Source organism: Numida meleagris, chromosome 13 (assembly GCF_002078875.1).
Source record: "Numida meleagris isolate 19003 breed g44 Domestic line chromosome 13, NumMel1.0, whole genome shotgun sequence".
NCBI classification, from domain to species: domain Eukaryota; kingdom Metazoa; phylum Chordata; class Aves; order Galliformes; family Numididae; genus Numida; species Numida meleagris.
In genome coordinates, this window is record NC_034421.1 from 6,820,938 (window position 1) to 6,836,886 (window position 15,949).

Consider the following 15,949-nt stretch of genomic DNA (forward strand, 5'->3'; position numbering starts at 1 on the left):
AGGAGACTGAACGAGTAACTTCGGGAAATTAGTTTAACTTTGACTATAAATATTCCTCCTCGTTCCTTGCGACACTGTTCACAGCTCCGCTGGCAAATCCCCATTCTCTGGCAATATTTAAGCTGCCCGTCAGTTGGCAGAGGCTCGGTGGTGCCTAGCGCGAGGGAGCAGAATGAGACCCAGCTGAGCGCAGTAAGTCCTCCGGCTTCCACCTCGCGCCGGGCGGTCGGGCACTGGGCGGTGGGCGGCGGCGGGGCAGACACCCTCGGGAGCGGCGGTCACTGTGGGAGGGGGACAGAGCTGGGAAAGCTTTAAAAAATCCCCTCGCAGCGGCACTGAGACACAGCGCCGGCGGTGCCTCAGTACCCACGTGGCTGCGTCTCCCCGGACCATTGATAAAGGCCGGCTTCAGCGGCCGCATTTCAATGCCACGGACGTTCCTTGCTCACAATCTCTGGCGGGGAAAGCGCTGCCGCCTGTGCCAGGAACCGGGGGGGGACCGCGCTGTGACCTGAATGCACAAAACGGGCAAAATTTCCACTGGGCCGCGGCAGAGCCAGGGTTTGAAATCGGAGCAGCTGAGCTCACTGCGTTCGTCCTTGCGCTCTGTGCGGCACCTGCAGACACAGCTCGGCGTGGGACAGCCCCAGCACATCCGTGTGTCCCCTCCTTGCTGGCAACACAAGAAACAGGGCCAGTGCTACCCACACTGCGGAGGGAAAACATAAAGCTGAGCCCTGTATGAGGCTGAGCGTGGGTAGCTCAGTGCAGACTGTGCTGCAGGTGCACAGCACCTGATACAGGAGGTGCTTTGGGCTGGAAAGGAATGGCAGCAGGAGAGCTGCGAAAGAGAAAGTGGGAGGTGGCAGAGGGGTTAGCGGCTCCCCGAGGCTGGCACACCAAAGAGCATTTCTCTTCTCCAAGCTAAGCATGCAAGCACAGCCTCAGTGGCAGCCCAGATGTCACCCCTTAAGGAGGTGCAGCTCCCAGAAGATGCAGAGGGACCCAGGCACGTTGCAAGGCACAGGGAAGGCTCTGCAGCCTCATGGGTTCTGCTCTCAGCACTCACCATTCAGAGCGTGGTTCTGGATGGGCTTTGGCACTGTGGTTGTAGGCTGTGGCTGCCTCAGGGCACAACCTGCCTGCCATGAATGGCAGGGGATGGGACTGCTCCTGAAAACTGCCCATTGCTCGACCTTCCTGTAAACACAGCCCCGTCCTGGGCTGAGGCTGAGCTCAGCAGGGACACAGGACAGAGCCCGCACTTTTCAGATCTCCCCAGTGAACTTGCTGCATTTCCATCACTGATGCATTTGCAACATTGCCTTGATGTGCAGCAACAGCGGGTGTGCTTTTGTGTATCCATTCCCGTCCTGTTTTGTTCGCACACCTGGGCATTATGTACCTGGCCATGCCAGCAATAGCCAGGAGCAGCTGCTTGCACTTCAGACAGCTCTTTAGGTACCAGGCAAGGCGAGGGTCAAAGCTGCATTTTCCTGTATCAACAAACGGGTGAGGCCAGCGGGCGTTGTGAAAGCCACACACAAGGCACAGGCGGATGCCTCTGTGCTGCGCCGGGCGCTGGGCTCAGGGGAAGAACCTGTTGGGCTGCTCATCTCCCCAGTAGCAAGTGACACCGCCTTTCCTTGCCCCACCTTTTCCAGCATTTTGAGGTGGGAGCTTACAAGTGTCACAAGTGCAGCATTAGCCAGAGGATCTGGCACAAGGAGCAGGAGGAGGACCGGGCACTTGGTGTCCTGGTGGTGACGGTGCTGCAGGGTCCAGGGGACGTCTCCTCAGCTCGGCAGGGTAATGGAGAGCAGATCAGACAGCTGGGCAGAGCAGGGCATCCTGGGGATGTTCAGGAGCAGTCAACAGCTTCCCCTTCTGCCACAGAGCTGCAACCACACAGCCCGTGTTTTACAGATCTATGCATCAAGGAAGCACCCATCCTGCACAAGGAGCCATGGAGAGCACCAGCAGCACCCCATCATCGGTGACGCCCCAGTGGGATGTGTTTCCCCAGAAGACGCTGGGGCCAATAGACATCACTGTCCTCATGCTGTACTTTGTGTTTGTCCTGGCTGTTGGGCTGTGGGTAAGCATTTACCATTCAAAGTGTCATTATATTGGAAAATATGGCTGTCTGGGCTTCAAATTATTTCACTTTGGCTCGAATCAAGCCACACTTGACTGAATTCAACTGCATGAGTGGAAGGGCACAGTTGACAGGTCCTTTCCCCTACTTCAGCCTGGGGAAGTGCCCTCACTGCACCACAGAAGGGCTGTTCAGCTCCAGTGTTTGCAGAGGTATTGAGAGCACTTGTAAGGAAGAGGTTTGTGTAAGTACCAAGTACTACTAATAATGTTTTGTTCATCCGGGAAGGAACTGCTGCCCCATGTATCATCTGTTTGTCCGTGGTGAGGTCCTGACAGCAGATCTTGTAAACTAAAAATCCTCCTTACATACAATTAAGGCAGCAGAACATTCTCCTGGCATGGCTTTTGCAATAGCAGAAGCACAGACTGGCTGTCACGAGGCAGAGATGGATGGCTGCTGCCTCCACGTGCGGTGCAGAACTCACTGCATCACAAGAAAGCATCTGAGATCTCTGAAGAATGGGAGTCAATACGAAATATGTGCAATACATAGTACTTCTCCTGATAACTTCAGGTGCCCACAGCTCTTGTCCAAAATCATTTGCCTTTGCTGTGGGTCTGGAGTGAGGACAGGACAGGCTCCCGCTGGAGGAGCAGCCCTTGCTCAGTGCGGTTCTGAGCAGCAGCTGATAATGGTGATCCCTTGTTCTGCTTTTCTGCTTTCTCAGTCCATGTGGAAGACGCAGCGCAGCACGGTGAAAGGCTACTTTCTGGCTGGGGGACAGATGGTGTGGTGGCCTGTAAGTATCTTTGTTGTTATCCTGCTTGTGCCCCTAGGTTACAGTGAGTCTTTTGTCCATGCAGAATTCATTTCTCCAAAAAGAAGAAAATGATGTGTTCCGTGTTTTGCAAAGACCCAGTAACAATGCTGGCTTTCTTCAAGACCAGGGCAGCTGGCTGGCACAGTGTCTCCCTGCCACCTCCCCTCCATGCACCCCCAGCCCCCCAGGGACACGGTGCCTGACCCCTGCATCTCTCCCCAGGTGGGCGCATCCCTGTTTGCCAGCAATGTTGGAAGCGGGCATTTCATTGGCCTGGCTGGGTCAGGAGCTGCATCAGGAATCGCTGCGACAGCCTATGAGTGGAATGTGAGTGTGGCATTGCATGGCACGGCATGGCTCCATAAGCATGGCATGGCACAGCAGCCCTCCTGCTGCCTCCACCAGCTGCTGCGGGCCTGAGAAGTGCCCAGGGCTCCATGCCCCTGAGTGCCACACGCTCTCCCCACCTGATAGCAGCCTGGAGCAGCATTTTGACCTTCCTTTCCACTTGTTTTTGCAGGGCATGTTTTGTGTTTTGGTGCTGGCATGGTTATTCCTTCCCATTTACATAGCAGCAGGAGTAAGTAAATGGGGCATTGTGTCCATCAGTCACTTCCTGGTTTCCAAACCCCTGCGTGGCTCAGGAGCTCAGCCATCCCCATTTGCAGCTGCACTGTCCCCAGCTGAGCCCCCGTGTGCTGCTGCCTCTCCAACATGCCTGTCCCACACAGGTGACCACGATGCCGGAGTACCTGCGGAAACGCTTCGGTGGGAAAAGAATCCAGATATTCCTGGCGATTCTCTACTTGTTCATCTATATCTTCACCAAAATATCAGTAAGTAGGAAAAAAATGGTGGGAGGCTGAATTCAACCTGCTTTGGAAGGGTGTGTTAACCAGCCAGGCTGAGATCACAGAGATATAGAATGGGTTTAGTTGGAAGGGAGCTCTCAAGGCCGCCTGGTCCCACACCCTGCACTGAGCAGGGACACCCACAGCTCCGTCAGTGCTCAGAGCCCCGTCCAGCCTGACTCTGGGTGTCTGCAGGGACGGGGCACCGCCACCTCTGGGCACCCTGTGCCATTCCTCACCGACCTTACTGCAAACAACTTTTCCCTTATATCCCATCTGAATCTCTTGTTTTAGTTTGAAGCCACTTCCCCTTGTCCTGTCACACAGATCCTGCTACAGAGTCTGTCCCCTTCTCTCTTATAGCCCCCCCTTTAGGTACTGAAAGGATGATGCAATGGTTGGCCCTTCCCCCGGATTAACAGAAATGGAGGTATATTTTCAAAGTACCTAAGAAAGGTGGACTATAGCTGTTTTGAGAAGCTACACAAAAATAATTACATTTTTCCCCATTAAGGATTTGAATGCTTGCTACAGTAAGGGGAAAGCTAGATGTCAACATCCTGAGCAATCACCCATTGGAAGGTTAAGCTGAGTGGATGCACTGTTGTTAGATTTGTATGCCTGGCTGGCTTGCCCAGTTTCTTCCCTTCGTACATTCATTTCCTACACAAACACCCACCACTGCTATCTGCTGGATGAATAAGAATGCAGGAGCTCATATGTGCTCAGGTGGAAAGAGTTCCGTGATTTATGGCTTCTCTTTGATGCAGTGCCTGGAATGAATAACAGGAGCAAGCCTTGCGCAACACTCCGCGAGCTGCTCATTAACCGTGCTGCACTGCATGAGCTGGAGAAAGTGGAGAGGTCTCTGTCCGTGATTTTCCCATGCACACAGGGCACAGCTGGGCTGGCAGCCTGGCACTCCCCTGCCTGATTCCTGGAAGCACTGCACATGTGGGGTTCTGTGCATGCTCCTTCATCTCTGTGTGCCCACCCCCTGGCATCACCAGCTTGTAGGGGTTGGGTAATGTCATCTAGCAAATGCAAGCATTTTTGTTCATAGGTCGATATGTACGCTGGGGCCCTCTTCATTCAGCAAGCTTTGCACTGGGACCTCTACATCGCTGTGGCAGGCCTGCTAGCAATCACTGCTGTCTACACTGTAGCAGGTGCGTGGCTGTTTCAGGTCGGAGCACAGCAGGTCCTGCTCAGCGTGCGCGTGCAATGCACAAAGCAGCCCCATGCTTTCAGTAGGGGCCCTGAATTTCCCATTCTATCTGTTTTTGCCATGAGTATGGAGAACAGGGAAAACAGCAATTGGTAACTCACCTGTTAAAAGTATTACCAGTACATGAATGCCCCTTACAAGACCACATCAGATATGGGTGCGTGGCAGTTTCTCCTTAAGAGAAGTGATGCTCATGGCATTTGCCCAGGGCAGTTCCTCCTCTGGGATTTCAGGGTAGGAGGGATTAACATAGCAATGAGCCGTGCAACGCAAAAAGCATTGTCAGTCCCGGGTGCCCTTCTGGGGCTTAAGAGTGGCCAAATGGAACAAAGCCACGCACGGAGTGAGCACAAATTCCACACAAACAAAGGTTGCTCCTTTCCCAGCGCTCACCCCTGGTGATGCTGCTCATAAAGATCCCCTCCACCTCTGCTCTTTTTCCTCCTCCACGTTCAGCCTGGGCTTTGTTTTGGAGCTTTTCCACACATTTCCCATAGAAGTACTTATACCGGACATTGGCTTCTTGGTAACAAAACATTGATTCACTCTGATTTGAAAGACGAGGTGCAGGGACGGCTGAGCACGGGCAGGGCAGCAGGGCGCTGCTCCCCAGGACACTGCTGAGGGGTCGGAGCGGATCCCAGCGCTGCTCTCTGCTCCCGCAGGTGGCCTGGCCGCCGTCATCTACACGGACGCGCTGCAGACCCTCATCATGCTGGTCGGTGCCATCAGCCTCATGGTCTTCAGTGAGTGCTTCCCCGGGCCCCCTGCTGAGCTTACAGCAGCTCTAGTGCTGCAGATACGCTGGGTCATTACAAATGATTACTCGATTGATGTTCCGAGAGCTGCTTTTTATGTATTTTCCTGTAGAAATACGCGTTCGTACAAGGAGTGTTACAGCAGTTCTTAAGTGGTAAAAAATGCTCGAGGACTCCATAAAAAAATAATTAAAGAAATAGGTTCTGAGGTAGTATAAAAGATGAACAAGCATCATCTCTAGCCAACAGCGTTACAGCGTGATGCCATCTCCTGCCCAGCGTTAAAACTGTAGAATAGATGATACTGCCATAGAGTGACTGGGTTGGAAGGGACCTTAACAGCCATCTCATTCCAACCCCCTGCTGTGGGCTGGTCACCAAGCCAGTAACTCCTGATTTTAAACAATGCTCGTGGAGGATTTATGGAGACTATAGCTATCTATCTATCGAGCAAGCCATAGAAACTGAAAACAAGAGCACGGAAGGCGTGATAACTACTTCTCATGACCTATTTTAGGCTTTGTTGAAGTTGGCGGTCTGGAAGGTTTGCAGGCAAAATACTTTGACGCCATTCCCAGCACCCGCAAGGAGAACAGCAGCTGCGGCTTGCCAAGGGAAGATGCGTTCCACATTTTCCGGGACCCTGTTAACTCCGACCTTCCCTGGCCAGGGGTGCTGGTGGGGATGACCATCCCGTCCCTGTGGTACTGGTGTACTGACCAGGTGTGTCACTGCTTCTGCCTCGGTTTGGTTTTGAGGACACGTTCTTGGCTGTTTCACTCTGATTGCAGACCTAAGGTCTGCAGCATAGCCTGGACTGGTCGCTATTTCTGATGGCAATGCAGTAAAATGTGCTGCCTTTGATCCTCAGACTGCAAAACTGGAGAAGCACAACCAGATTTTGTGAATCATTTCAAAGTAGAAAGAGGGGAGAACGTGTTAAACATTGTTAATCCCAGTCCATAAAGACGGGAGGCACCCTCGAACTCTTTCAGCTCTGCAGGGCTCTGATCACCTTCACCCCAGTGCTCACTTTTCTACGACTGCAATAGTTTAGAGGAGAACAGAGTAGATAAACGAACACAGCATGAAATCTGTGCCAAAGAGCAGTATATAACCCAGTCACACCACCAGAGCCAGCTCTGCTCCACCCAGCAGCAGATCCAACACATTTCTTCCTCTCCAGGTCATCGTTCAGAGGTCCCTTGCTGCTAAAAACCTCTCACACGCCAAGGGGGGCTCCCTGATGACCTCCTACCTGAAGATTTTGCCACTCTTCATGATGGTGATGCCGGGCATGATCAGCCGGGTCCTCTTCCCAGGTCAGTGCTGGAGGAGAGCTCTGCTCCCTCTGACAACCACTACAGGCTGCGTCCATTCTGCAGCTGAAACAGCTTTTGCAGTACACCAAGTGCCCAAAGTATGACAAAGCTTCCTTCCAGTTATAACGAGCAGAATGCACGTTCTCCTGCAGCAGGCTTCATCCATACTGTTTCTTGTGACACATGAATATTGCTTCTCATTTACTTTGCTTATTTCAGACCTGGTGGCTTGTGCAGAGCCGGAGATTTGTCAAAAAATCTGTGGCAACCCATCCGGCTGCTCTGATATCGCTTACCCGAAGTTGGTGATAGAGCTCCTGCCTGTAGGTGAGCAGCCCGTGCAGGAAAAGGCCAGAGGGGAAAACACCTGCAGCTGTAATTCAGTGGGGTTACACTGGGCTTGATGGAAGAATGGCGAGGGACAGCGTGCAGCAGGTGGTTATTTGGGATTCTCAGTGAGGCTGCACTGATCTTTCTGCTTCCAGGACTCAGGGGCCTGATGATGGCCGTGATGATAGCAGCCCTCATGTCCTCCCTCACGTCCATCTTCAACAGTGCCAGCACCATTTTCACCATGGACCTCTGGAAACACTTCCGGCCTCGATGCTCCGAATGGGAGCTGATGATCGTTGGCAGGTACGGGAAACTGGGGCAGGTACGTTGCAAGGGATCCACTACAAGGGAGGACAGGCCAAAAGCCCCATAGAGCACAGGTTTGCTGCAGTGCAAAAGCTGAGGCCTTGTGGTTACAAGTGATCTCAGGAGGAGTTTTGCAAGATGAGCAATTGGAAAAGAATGACCTGAGCTAACGATACTGGCATCTTCTTGCGTAGGATCTTTGTGCTGCTGCTTACGGTGGTCTCTATCCTGTGGATCCCACTGGTCCAGGCTGGCCAGGGTGGGCAGCTCTTCATTTACATCCAGTCCATCAGCTCCTACCTGCAGCCCCCTGTGGCAATGGTGTTCATACTGGGCTGCTTCTGGAAGAGAGCAAACGAGAAGGTAACAGCCCCCTTAGGCAGTGCTGGACACAGTCATCCCTGAGGCAGGAATTACTGATGCTTTCCAAAGGCATCTTGCAAGTAGTGAGAGGATTGTATTGCTTGGCTGCAGGGCATCCTTCATAAAGCCTGAAGCTCGTTAGGGCCTTGCTTGCCATTCATTAGATGCACTTGTGTGATCTGCACCAGGGGGCCCATGTTGTTAGGGAGCATGGCACCAGGAATCCAAAGCCTGCAGCTCCTCACCTGGTGCTGAGGATGGGGTAAAGCCTTCCAAAACCTGGCTTCACTTAGCTGGAGGGCAGCTGTGAGCACCTGTGGTTAAAGCAGCCACTGGAATGCAGACATCCCTCTTCAACTGGTCCTTACACAGGGCAGGCATCATGCTACTGTAACAGCACCAGCACACCTGGATAAAACAGCACAAGCGGGAAAGGGAGGGGAGGGAAGCTGCCAAAAAAAAAAAAAAAACCAGCAAGGAAAAAGCCTGGCAGCTCATAGCCCTGAGTCCCAGGTGGGCACACGCTTCTTGCTCCAGCAAATAACCCTCCCTTCCTAGGGCGCCTTCTGGGGCCTGGTGCTGGGGCTGCTGATGGGCGTCATCCGGCTGGTGCTGGACTTCATCTTCCCTGAGCCTCAGTGTGGAGAGCGGGACACGCGGCCGGGCGTGCTGCGCTACATGCACTACCTCTACTTCTCCATGGTCTTGGCGGCTGTCTCCACGCTCACCGTGCTGCTCGTCAGCCTGCTGACGGAACCCCCCTCAGAGCAAATGGTGCGTCCACCCCCCACATTGCTTCCCTTATTGGTAAATGGATGCCCCACGTTACATCCATGGGAATGAGGTGGAGATAAATAATCTGGAAATGGGCATTTCCATCTATTCTTTGTCTATGAAAACACTCGTAGCAACCTGTAACTGCAACCCCTCCTTTGCTCCAGCACCCTGCTGCTTTCCTTTTGAGGTTTTGGTCCCATACATCCAGAGTTCCACCCTGGAAACAGGTCATCAGTTGATGTTACAAAGAGCTGTGCTTAAGTTCAAACGTGTGTGTTTAATGCATAACGAACTAGCTTTTTCCCTCTATTTTCCAAGAAATTCCAGCTTCTGGGTCATCCTTATGAACTCTTACTAATTTAGTGAGGAACCATTTTTACTCGCAGAAAAGAGAAATCAAGGGCAGAGAGCACACTTCCTCTGGAACAGGTTTGTGCCAGTTTGACTACTTCTAATAGACATACTGAGGCTACAAAATAGCAGACAGGAGGGCCAGGAGGGACCTTCAGAAACCATACAGCCAAGGCATCTCTTGCTTCAAGACAGGACTAACCCAGCATTTCTGACAGACCCGTGGTGAACTCACTCCCATAAACCCCCGAGGGAGGTGCCCAGGGAGGTGCACCACCAGTTCCAGATCCTGCCCCTCTTGGTTGAAGTTTTTCCTCTTCTCCAACTTGAATCTTTCCAGCTTCATGTTGCGCTCGTCCCTTCCTGTCTGCCTCGTCTCTGGTATCGAGAACACTCCTCTTTAACGAGCCTTTTACACATTTGAAGGAACTTATCCTACCTCCCATCTGTCTTTTCTTCTCTAAACAACCCCCGTTCTGTGAATCGTTCTTCACTGGCCACGGTTTCCGTTCTTTTGCTCCCTTCCCTGGCCTGCTCAGGCTGCATCCAGTGATACCCACGCCGTAACCAAAAGCAAAGGCCTCCATCCTGCCAAGAGCTCCCAGGCTGCAGATAAAACTAACCCAGCGCCGCTCCGCCGCCAGCAGCGGAGCACTGAGCCGTTCACCTGCTCCAGCAGAGCGGGAGAGCAGACTCCGGCCCCTCACAGTATTCTCTCTGCAGGCTGCTGTACTGCTCAGGCGGTCCTTTAAGCGACCGCACAGCAGTTTAACACCACTCTTCATGCCATCAGATAAGTCGGCTTACCTGGTTCACACGCGGGGATCCTCCAGCCAAGAAAGACCTAGCGGTCAGCACTTCTCCTGACACTGCCAAAGGAGCGCGCCAAGCTGAGCGTCCAGCTCTCCAGATTGATATAAGCATTGCTTCTGAACATAGTTCAGATGATAACAAATGTAAGTGCTCCAACACCACACTCAGTAACACCTACAGTTCACAGCCCTAGGCGTTGTGTAACGGCTCTGAAGACAAGAACAGTTAAAACTGCTTCCTCTGGATTTCTGTATCTTCAGGGCGTGCTAAAGGGTTTTGATCTGAGAGTTTCACCTAAGCAAAGCCTAGTTTCTTTTCCATCTCTTGATGGCATTACGTATGCTTGAAATCAAGAAGGAGCTGGATGGGATACAGAAAGCCATGCCACTGTCCTGCACAGAGCCTAGCACTGCCTGCACCTGCTGCAAGGAGAACTGATTGAAAGGGGAGGGTGGAGGACAAACACAATTACTTTCATGAAATTCCATTTCTGTTTTTCAGTGATGTTTTCTGATGGACTCTAGCAGCAGGGAGAACCCAGAGTCCTGGGCGGAGTTCTTGACAGATCAGTGAAGGAGGATTTACATTTTTTAAAACTTGTACTTGTCGGTATTAGGTACAAACATGCGTAGCAACTCATTCTGCATTTTCCAGCTATGATTACCATCACGTGTTTTTGCCAGGCTTGGGACACTGTTTATGCAACTCTGCAGCTGTGTATTCCTCTGATCTATAAAAAGCTAAGGAAAAGATCAGTGAGGTAATGAGGAAGTGAAGCGCAGATCTCCCGGTGCTGGGAAGTCTCACTCTTGTAGCAAACTGACACTTTGTCACATACGGCCCAACCCACCTCCAAGCTGGGAGAATTCACTTTACACACGCGTAATGCGAGTAACCCTAACTGGACAGAGCATGCGTGTGGCAAAGGAAGCTGATGGGCATGAAGTACTTAGAGGTGGGCTTTTAGGTTTGGTGCTGTTACTGCCTCCTAAAATGCTGGGAAGAGCAGAGCTTGAGCTCAGACCTCCAAGGAAGAAAGAGCTAGACCCCACAGCCCCAAAGAGATCTTACTGGAAGGGTTTCCCACACCTCCGTCTAGCTAGCGTATTCGTTTAAAGAGTGAGGGTGCATCAAAACCCTTTGTGCAGGGCCATACTGACACACACCTGGGATCTGCTGCCGGTGACACTTACACCTCGCTCTGTGCTGGCTCTGTAGGTCCGACTGGCACCAGGAAGGACTCGAAGCTGGTGAGGACTCTCCTGTGGCTCTGCGGGATGGAACGCAGACAGGAGAACCCTGAGGACACGGCGCCAGCCAAACCCGAGCGTCCCATGGCTTCCCTGGAGGAGAACCCGCTGGTGAAGCACGTCCTAAACATCAACTTGATCCTGAGCATATGTGCGGGGGTCTTCCTCTGGGCCTACTTCGCATAGCAGTCAGCCGCTTCATCCCAGATGACATCAACTATGTTAATTGGTGTAAATAATAATAATCAGCAGAGGGTTGATGTAATTTGTAGTGCTTTCTAAGTTTTATTTAAGAAGACAGGCCCTCCTCCCTAACACATCCCTCATTTCCCTCGAGGAGCACTTGGCACTGCTGCAGACCGGACCTCGATGCACAAAACTGAGCACAATGAGCTGAGGCGGGAGCGCGGTGTTGGTTATTCCAAGTATATAACTATGCTCTTTGGGGTTAAAGCAATACCTGGCACTTAGGACGTCTGGATTCTGTTCCTATTTATGCCTCTGTAACCACACATAACACATGTGTGTTGCCTGCGCTGTAGCCTCTGCAACCACCATGGTGTCCAGCTGACCTGGGGCAGTGCTTACAGCCTGGATCCCTCCAGCCACACCACGCGGGCAGCAGCAGGTGTGCAGTCTGCTCTCTCAGGTTGCTGACGTTCCCGTGGGACTGCATGATGCCAGTGTGCTGGCAAGTGGCAGGGCTAACGTGGCCAGAGCAGCACGGCCGAGGGGCGGTGATGGGATGAGCGGTGCTGGGCCCAGTGGCACTCACACCTCCAGGGTGGGCTGGGCATAGGTGGTGCAGCGCTGCTAAAGCCTTCTGCCAGGAGAAGATGTGCTTGGTGGTGCGCCTCGTCCTCGAGAGGGGAAAGATGGTCGGGCTGTGCTGGCGGCGTGCTCAGCCTCGGCAGCCAACCCATCCCCAAGGCCTCGTGTGGCTGCCGGAACCCGCTGCACCTGCCCGGGCTGGAGGGCGTGGTCCCGGCGCGCGGCACAGCGGCCGTTCCTCGGCTCCGCGAGCGCAGCACGGCCCCCACCGGCCGCTCCCGGCGCAGGGCCCGGCCATGGCGGAAGGGGCGCGAGCGGCCGTGCGGAGGAACTCGCCGCAGCCGCTGGAATTGGAGCGAAGGGACCTCCTGACCGCGCGGCGGTGGGGGCTGCACCGCACCCTGCAGGTGGGCAGCCGGCGGGGCGCGGCGGGATGCGGCGGCAGCAGCAGCCGTGCTGAGCTGCGTGCGCTGCGCTCTGCCCGCAGTGCCGCGTCCCGCTGCAGCGGCTGCTGGTCGTGGCCCGGCTGCGCGAGGAGGTGGAGGCGGAGGAAGTGGCAGGTGGGTGGCTCTGTGTGTCAGGTGCGTTAAGGCAGTTTTTTTTTTTTTTTCCCGGAGCAATTCTATGAGCTGGTGCCAGTGTCAGGCAGAGGCAGAAATTCAGCTGCAGGTGCAGAACTGCTGCAGTGTTTCACGCTTGGGGCCTGCAGGCAGTGCATCCATAGCAACAATGGTGTAACTGCACCTCTCTAGTAAAGGAGTAGCACAGGGTGCCCAGAGGTGGCGGTGCCCCATCCCTGCAGACACCCACAGTCAGGCTCGACGGGGCTCTGAGCACTGATGGAGCTGTGGGTGTCCCTGCTCAGTGCAGGGCATAGGACCAGGCCCCTTCCAACTCATGATTCTGTGACTCAGTGAATGCGAACAGGAATTGGACTCCCGCTGCACTTAGTAGTGAGGTTTGGGTACAGATTTAGGATCAGATTGTATTGTGGTGCTGCATGCTTCAAGAAGCGATTCCCATGTTCCCATTAAAGTGATGCTTTAATGCTTCTTCTGAATGACAAAAACATAATTTGTAACTCTGAGCACGCAGAACAGAGCACTGACCTGCTGGAACTCTCACTATGAGCAGCGTGACAAACTGTTTCTTTTGAAACAAGGTTATCACAGAGAATTGTTTGAAGATGCATCAGAATACTACACGAGAGAACAAGTCTCAGGGCTGCTGCTTCTCAGTTCCAGCCATGTTCTTCATGTAGTGGAAGTAAGTTAAAGGAATTCCCAGTGGGATCCAGTGGCCTTGATTTAGCTTCGTACAAACGTGGCTGCTCAGGTGCAGCTGAGTACAAACGTGGGACCACCTCTTATTCCATACATTGGTTTAAAGTAAGAACTAAGGGCTGAGTAGTGGTGCGGGGTCTCAGCAGCTTTCCTTTGGAATTTGGTGCCCCCAATACTGCAGCGAACTGCCCCAGAGCAGGGATGTGAAAGCATGAAGTGCTGTGCTCTGTCAGGCATAGTAGGAACATGCTTTGTCCTCAGTGCTTGATCTCAAAGGCAAAGCCTATTTACAGGAAGGGATGCAGAAGAATTATTTTTTATTCAGATATTATTTTGTAATATGCAATTCCGTAAAAACTCTACTCTTTCCTCTGCAGTCTTGCAGTAGCACAATATATTTTCTCATCCGAGCTCTTGCTTCTCTTCAAAATCAGGGTTCTAGGTAAGTGGTTCCCATTACCTTTGCTGAAAGAAAATTGTAACAGAAGTGCTTGCTCCTTTCAAGTTAAACAGAACACTAGGTACAATTGTATTGACCTTTCATCTTCTTTCTGAGTGCCTTGGGGCACGGTAGCATCCAATAGTAGCCCCCAGTAGCTGGGGCAGGAGGTGTGCATCACGTACAGCACATCATGCTCAGGCAGCACTGAGAGTGTAGATCACACATTGCTTGGGTTCTGAAACATGAATGTGATGTGATACAAACTGCTTGCTGTTCTTAAGGACAGAATTCGCTCCCTTTCCACGCAGTGCTCTTCTCCAGGAAATCAGAGTGCTGGTGGTGGCACCCAACATCCCAAGCAGGCTGTTCCCAGTGTGGCATGTGGCAGTGGTGACGTCTCCTGTGACACATCCGGAAGACTCAGCGCAATCGCAGTCTATAGAAGAGGTGGTCACAGAGTGTCTTACGCTCCTGATCAATGTGTCAGCCTATGTGCTAAAATCTGCTGAGGTAAAGTTCCCAGTTTGCCCCCCAAGTGCTCCACTCCCCCACACCGTACAGCAGTCACAGTCTGTCAGCACGCACAGAGGATCCTAGAGGCAGCGTGGAAGCATTACAAAAAGTCATTGCTTTATTCTGCATTGCTTTTTGGGCCTGTGTCTGGCTGTTTTGTGCAGCTGTTTGAGTGAGCTCATCCACAGTGCTGCCACAGGCTAGTGCCCGATGAGTGCCTCTCCTGGGCCATGACCCTGAGCGCTCCTGAAGGACACAGGGACGAGGAGCGGCCCCAGCCCTGCTGCTCAGGGCCAGCTGCCCTAAGGTAACTCCCAGCCCTGTTCCCTTGCTGCACCTGCATCAAAATGCTCTTTGTTCCGCAGGATGAGAGCGAGGCCAGCAGTGACAGTCTGTGCACTCTTGCCCCTGAGCTGCTCATCCCAGCAGAGACTATTGGCTACTTGTTTAAAGCTGAAGAATGTGCAAGCCCTGTAGATTTTCTGAGAATGTATTTGAGTCCGTTTCAGCTTGCCCTGGATTCTGGTACGTTACATGCAGTTTTAGGGACAAACATTACATGTGGTCACACAGCCAGAATCTTGACTCATAGCACTGAACTTGGAGTTTGAAAAGCCTGTTCCAGTGTCAGAGCAAGGACCTAGAGCAGGAAGCATTATTCCTGCCACAGGACCCCTGAGCAGAAGGAACAGAGCAGCCGTGGGTGTTTCGGGCTGCAGCAGCAGCGAGAGCGACCAAAATACTGGAACATGTCAGCAAGTGCAGTGCATCCCATATGGAATGCAGTTCTATTTTGCAGTGAAGCTTTAGGTCTAGTTTAGTAAACTGAAGGAAATGTATTATGGAACATGATGAGATTAATAGGTTAACTAAATGAGTCCTGCGAGTTATATGATTATTGCTGTTACTTGCTCTCCTTTCATTCACAGAAGTCGTATGGCCCATTCCCTTGCACTTATCTGCCTGATGCAGTCTGTTCCCAGCATTTCTCCTTGCAGCAGGACTCTCATGTTTCACACAAATCCACACACAAAGATGCATGGCTCCCACTGCAGTCCGTGAGGCGGGAGGAGCTGAGCAGCAGCAGCTGCAGAACCCAGGGATAACAGCACAGCGGTGGGTGTGGAACTACCATCTCTGATGGGCTGCAGAAGTGGCCATATTAGTGATGCACTTGAATAAATATGCCTTAGGCTGATTAAAGGCGATCTTTCAGTTTGTCGTGGAGATGCCTTGAACCCCATGCCCAGGGGAGTAGTGGGGCTGAGTAGTGCCAGGCCTGGACCCTGGCATGACTGTGCACTGGAGACTGCACCCAGCAGAATCTCTGCATATCCCCAGGCTGGGCTGAAGGTGCTGCTGCTCCATAGGACAGTGGGCAGCAGCTGCTGGGGCTCAGCTGCCGTCCTCAGCCCAGCACTGCCCAGGGAGCACCTGGAACAATGCTGCAGTGGAGTGAGGCACCCAGCAGCGGGCAGAGCTCCTGCTGGGCACAGCCCAGGCTGAGGCATGGCTGCTGCCAGCTCCGCATGCATGCAGCAGCTGGGCCCAGGAGCTGCACCCAGGGGTGCTATGGCCCCACCATTCCTCAGGGTCCACATTTCCAGCTTCAATCCTGATGCTGCGCACTCCAGGTAGGAGCTCTGGCTTCCCATAGCTCTGCTGAT

General features: G+C 52.9%; 2 protein-coding genes across 7 annotated transcripts; both read left to right on the top strand.

Annotated features, from left to right (window-relative positions):
• Nucleotides 63-11,743, top strand: SLC5A11 (solute carrier family 5 member 11). Of its 6 annotated transcripts, XR_002443130.1 has the most exons (17): nt 1,623-1,809; nt 1,927-2,098; nt 2,829-2,900; nt 3,144-3,248; nt 3,442-3,501; nt 3,653-3,757; nt 4,836-4,941; nt 5,666-5,746; nt 6,276-6,481; nt 6,945-7,080; nt 7,300-7,407; nt 7,566-7,716; nt 7,914-8,082; nt 8,641-8,856; nt 10,004-10,166; nt 10,525-10,639; nt 11,242-11,377. XR_002443130.1 is itself a non-coding variant. In XM_021411656.1 (16 exons), exons 2-16 carry the CDS (start codon nt 1,931-1,933, stop codon nt 11,457-11,459), a joined length of 2,064 nt encoding a protein of 687 aa, XP_021267331.1. In that variant the 5' UTR covers nt 63-192; nt 1,927-1,930; the 3' UTR covers nt 11,460-11,743. The 6 variants fall into 6 exon arrangements, 4 of the variants coding, with proteins under 4 accessions (XP_021267331.1, XP_021267330.1, XP_021267333.1 ...); XM_021411656.1 differs by lacking the exons at nt 1,623-1,809; nt 10,525-10,639 and adding an exon at nt 63-192 and having other exon boundaries at nt 11,242-11,743; XM_021411655.1 differs by lacking the exon at nt 10,525-10,639 and having other exon boundaries at nt 1,620-1,809; nt 11,242-11,743.
• TEX47 (testis expressed 47) lies at nt 12,341-15,490 on the top strand. The gene is made up of 7 exons (XM_021411659.1): nt 12,341-12,451; nt 12,532-12,604; nt 13,207-13,310; nt 13,705-13,769; nt 14,078-14,279; nt 14,648-14,807; nt 15,212-15,490. The coding sequence occupies exons 1-7, from the start codon at nt 12,341-12,343 to the stop codon at nt 15,247-15,249; spliced, it is 753 nt and encodes a 250-aa protein (XP_021267334.1). The 3' UTR covers nt 15,250-15,490.

Bases quoted from the DNA above. Each gene is read 5' to 3' on its own strand.
- SLC5A11 (XM_021411656.1), top strand. From the start codon at position 1,931: ATGCATCAAGGAAGCACCCATCCTGCACAAGGAGCCATGGAGAGCACC. The intron at 7,717-7,913 runs GTACGGGAAACT...CTTCTTGCGTAG, and splicing joins GAGCTGATGATCGTTGGCAG to GATCTTTGTGCTGCTGCTTA. The intron at 8,083-8,640 runs GTAACAGCCCCC...CTCCCTTCCTAG, and splicing joins GGAAGAGAGCAAACGAGAAG to GGCGCCTTCTGGGGCCTGGT.
- TEX47 (XM_021411659.1), top strand. From the start codon at position 12,341: ATGGCGGAAGGGGCGCGAGCGGCCGTGCGGAGGAACTCGCCGCAGCCG. The intron at 12,452-12,531 runs GTGGGCAGCCGG...CTCTGCCCGCAG, and splicing joins GGCTGCACCGCACCCTGCAG to TGCCGCGTCCCGCTGCAGCG. The intron at 14,280-14,647 runs GTAAAGTTCCCA...TTTGTTCCGCAG, and splicing joins ATGTGCTAAAATCTGCTGAG to GATGAGAGCGAGGCCAGCAG.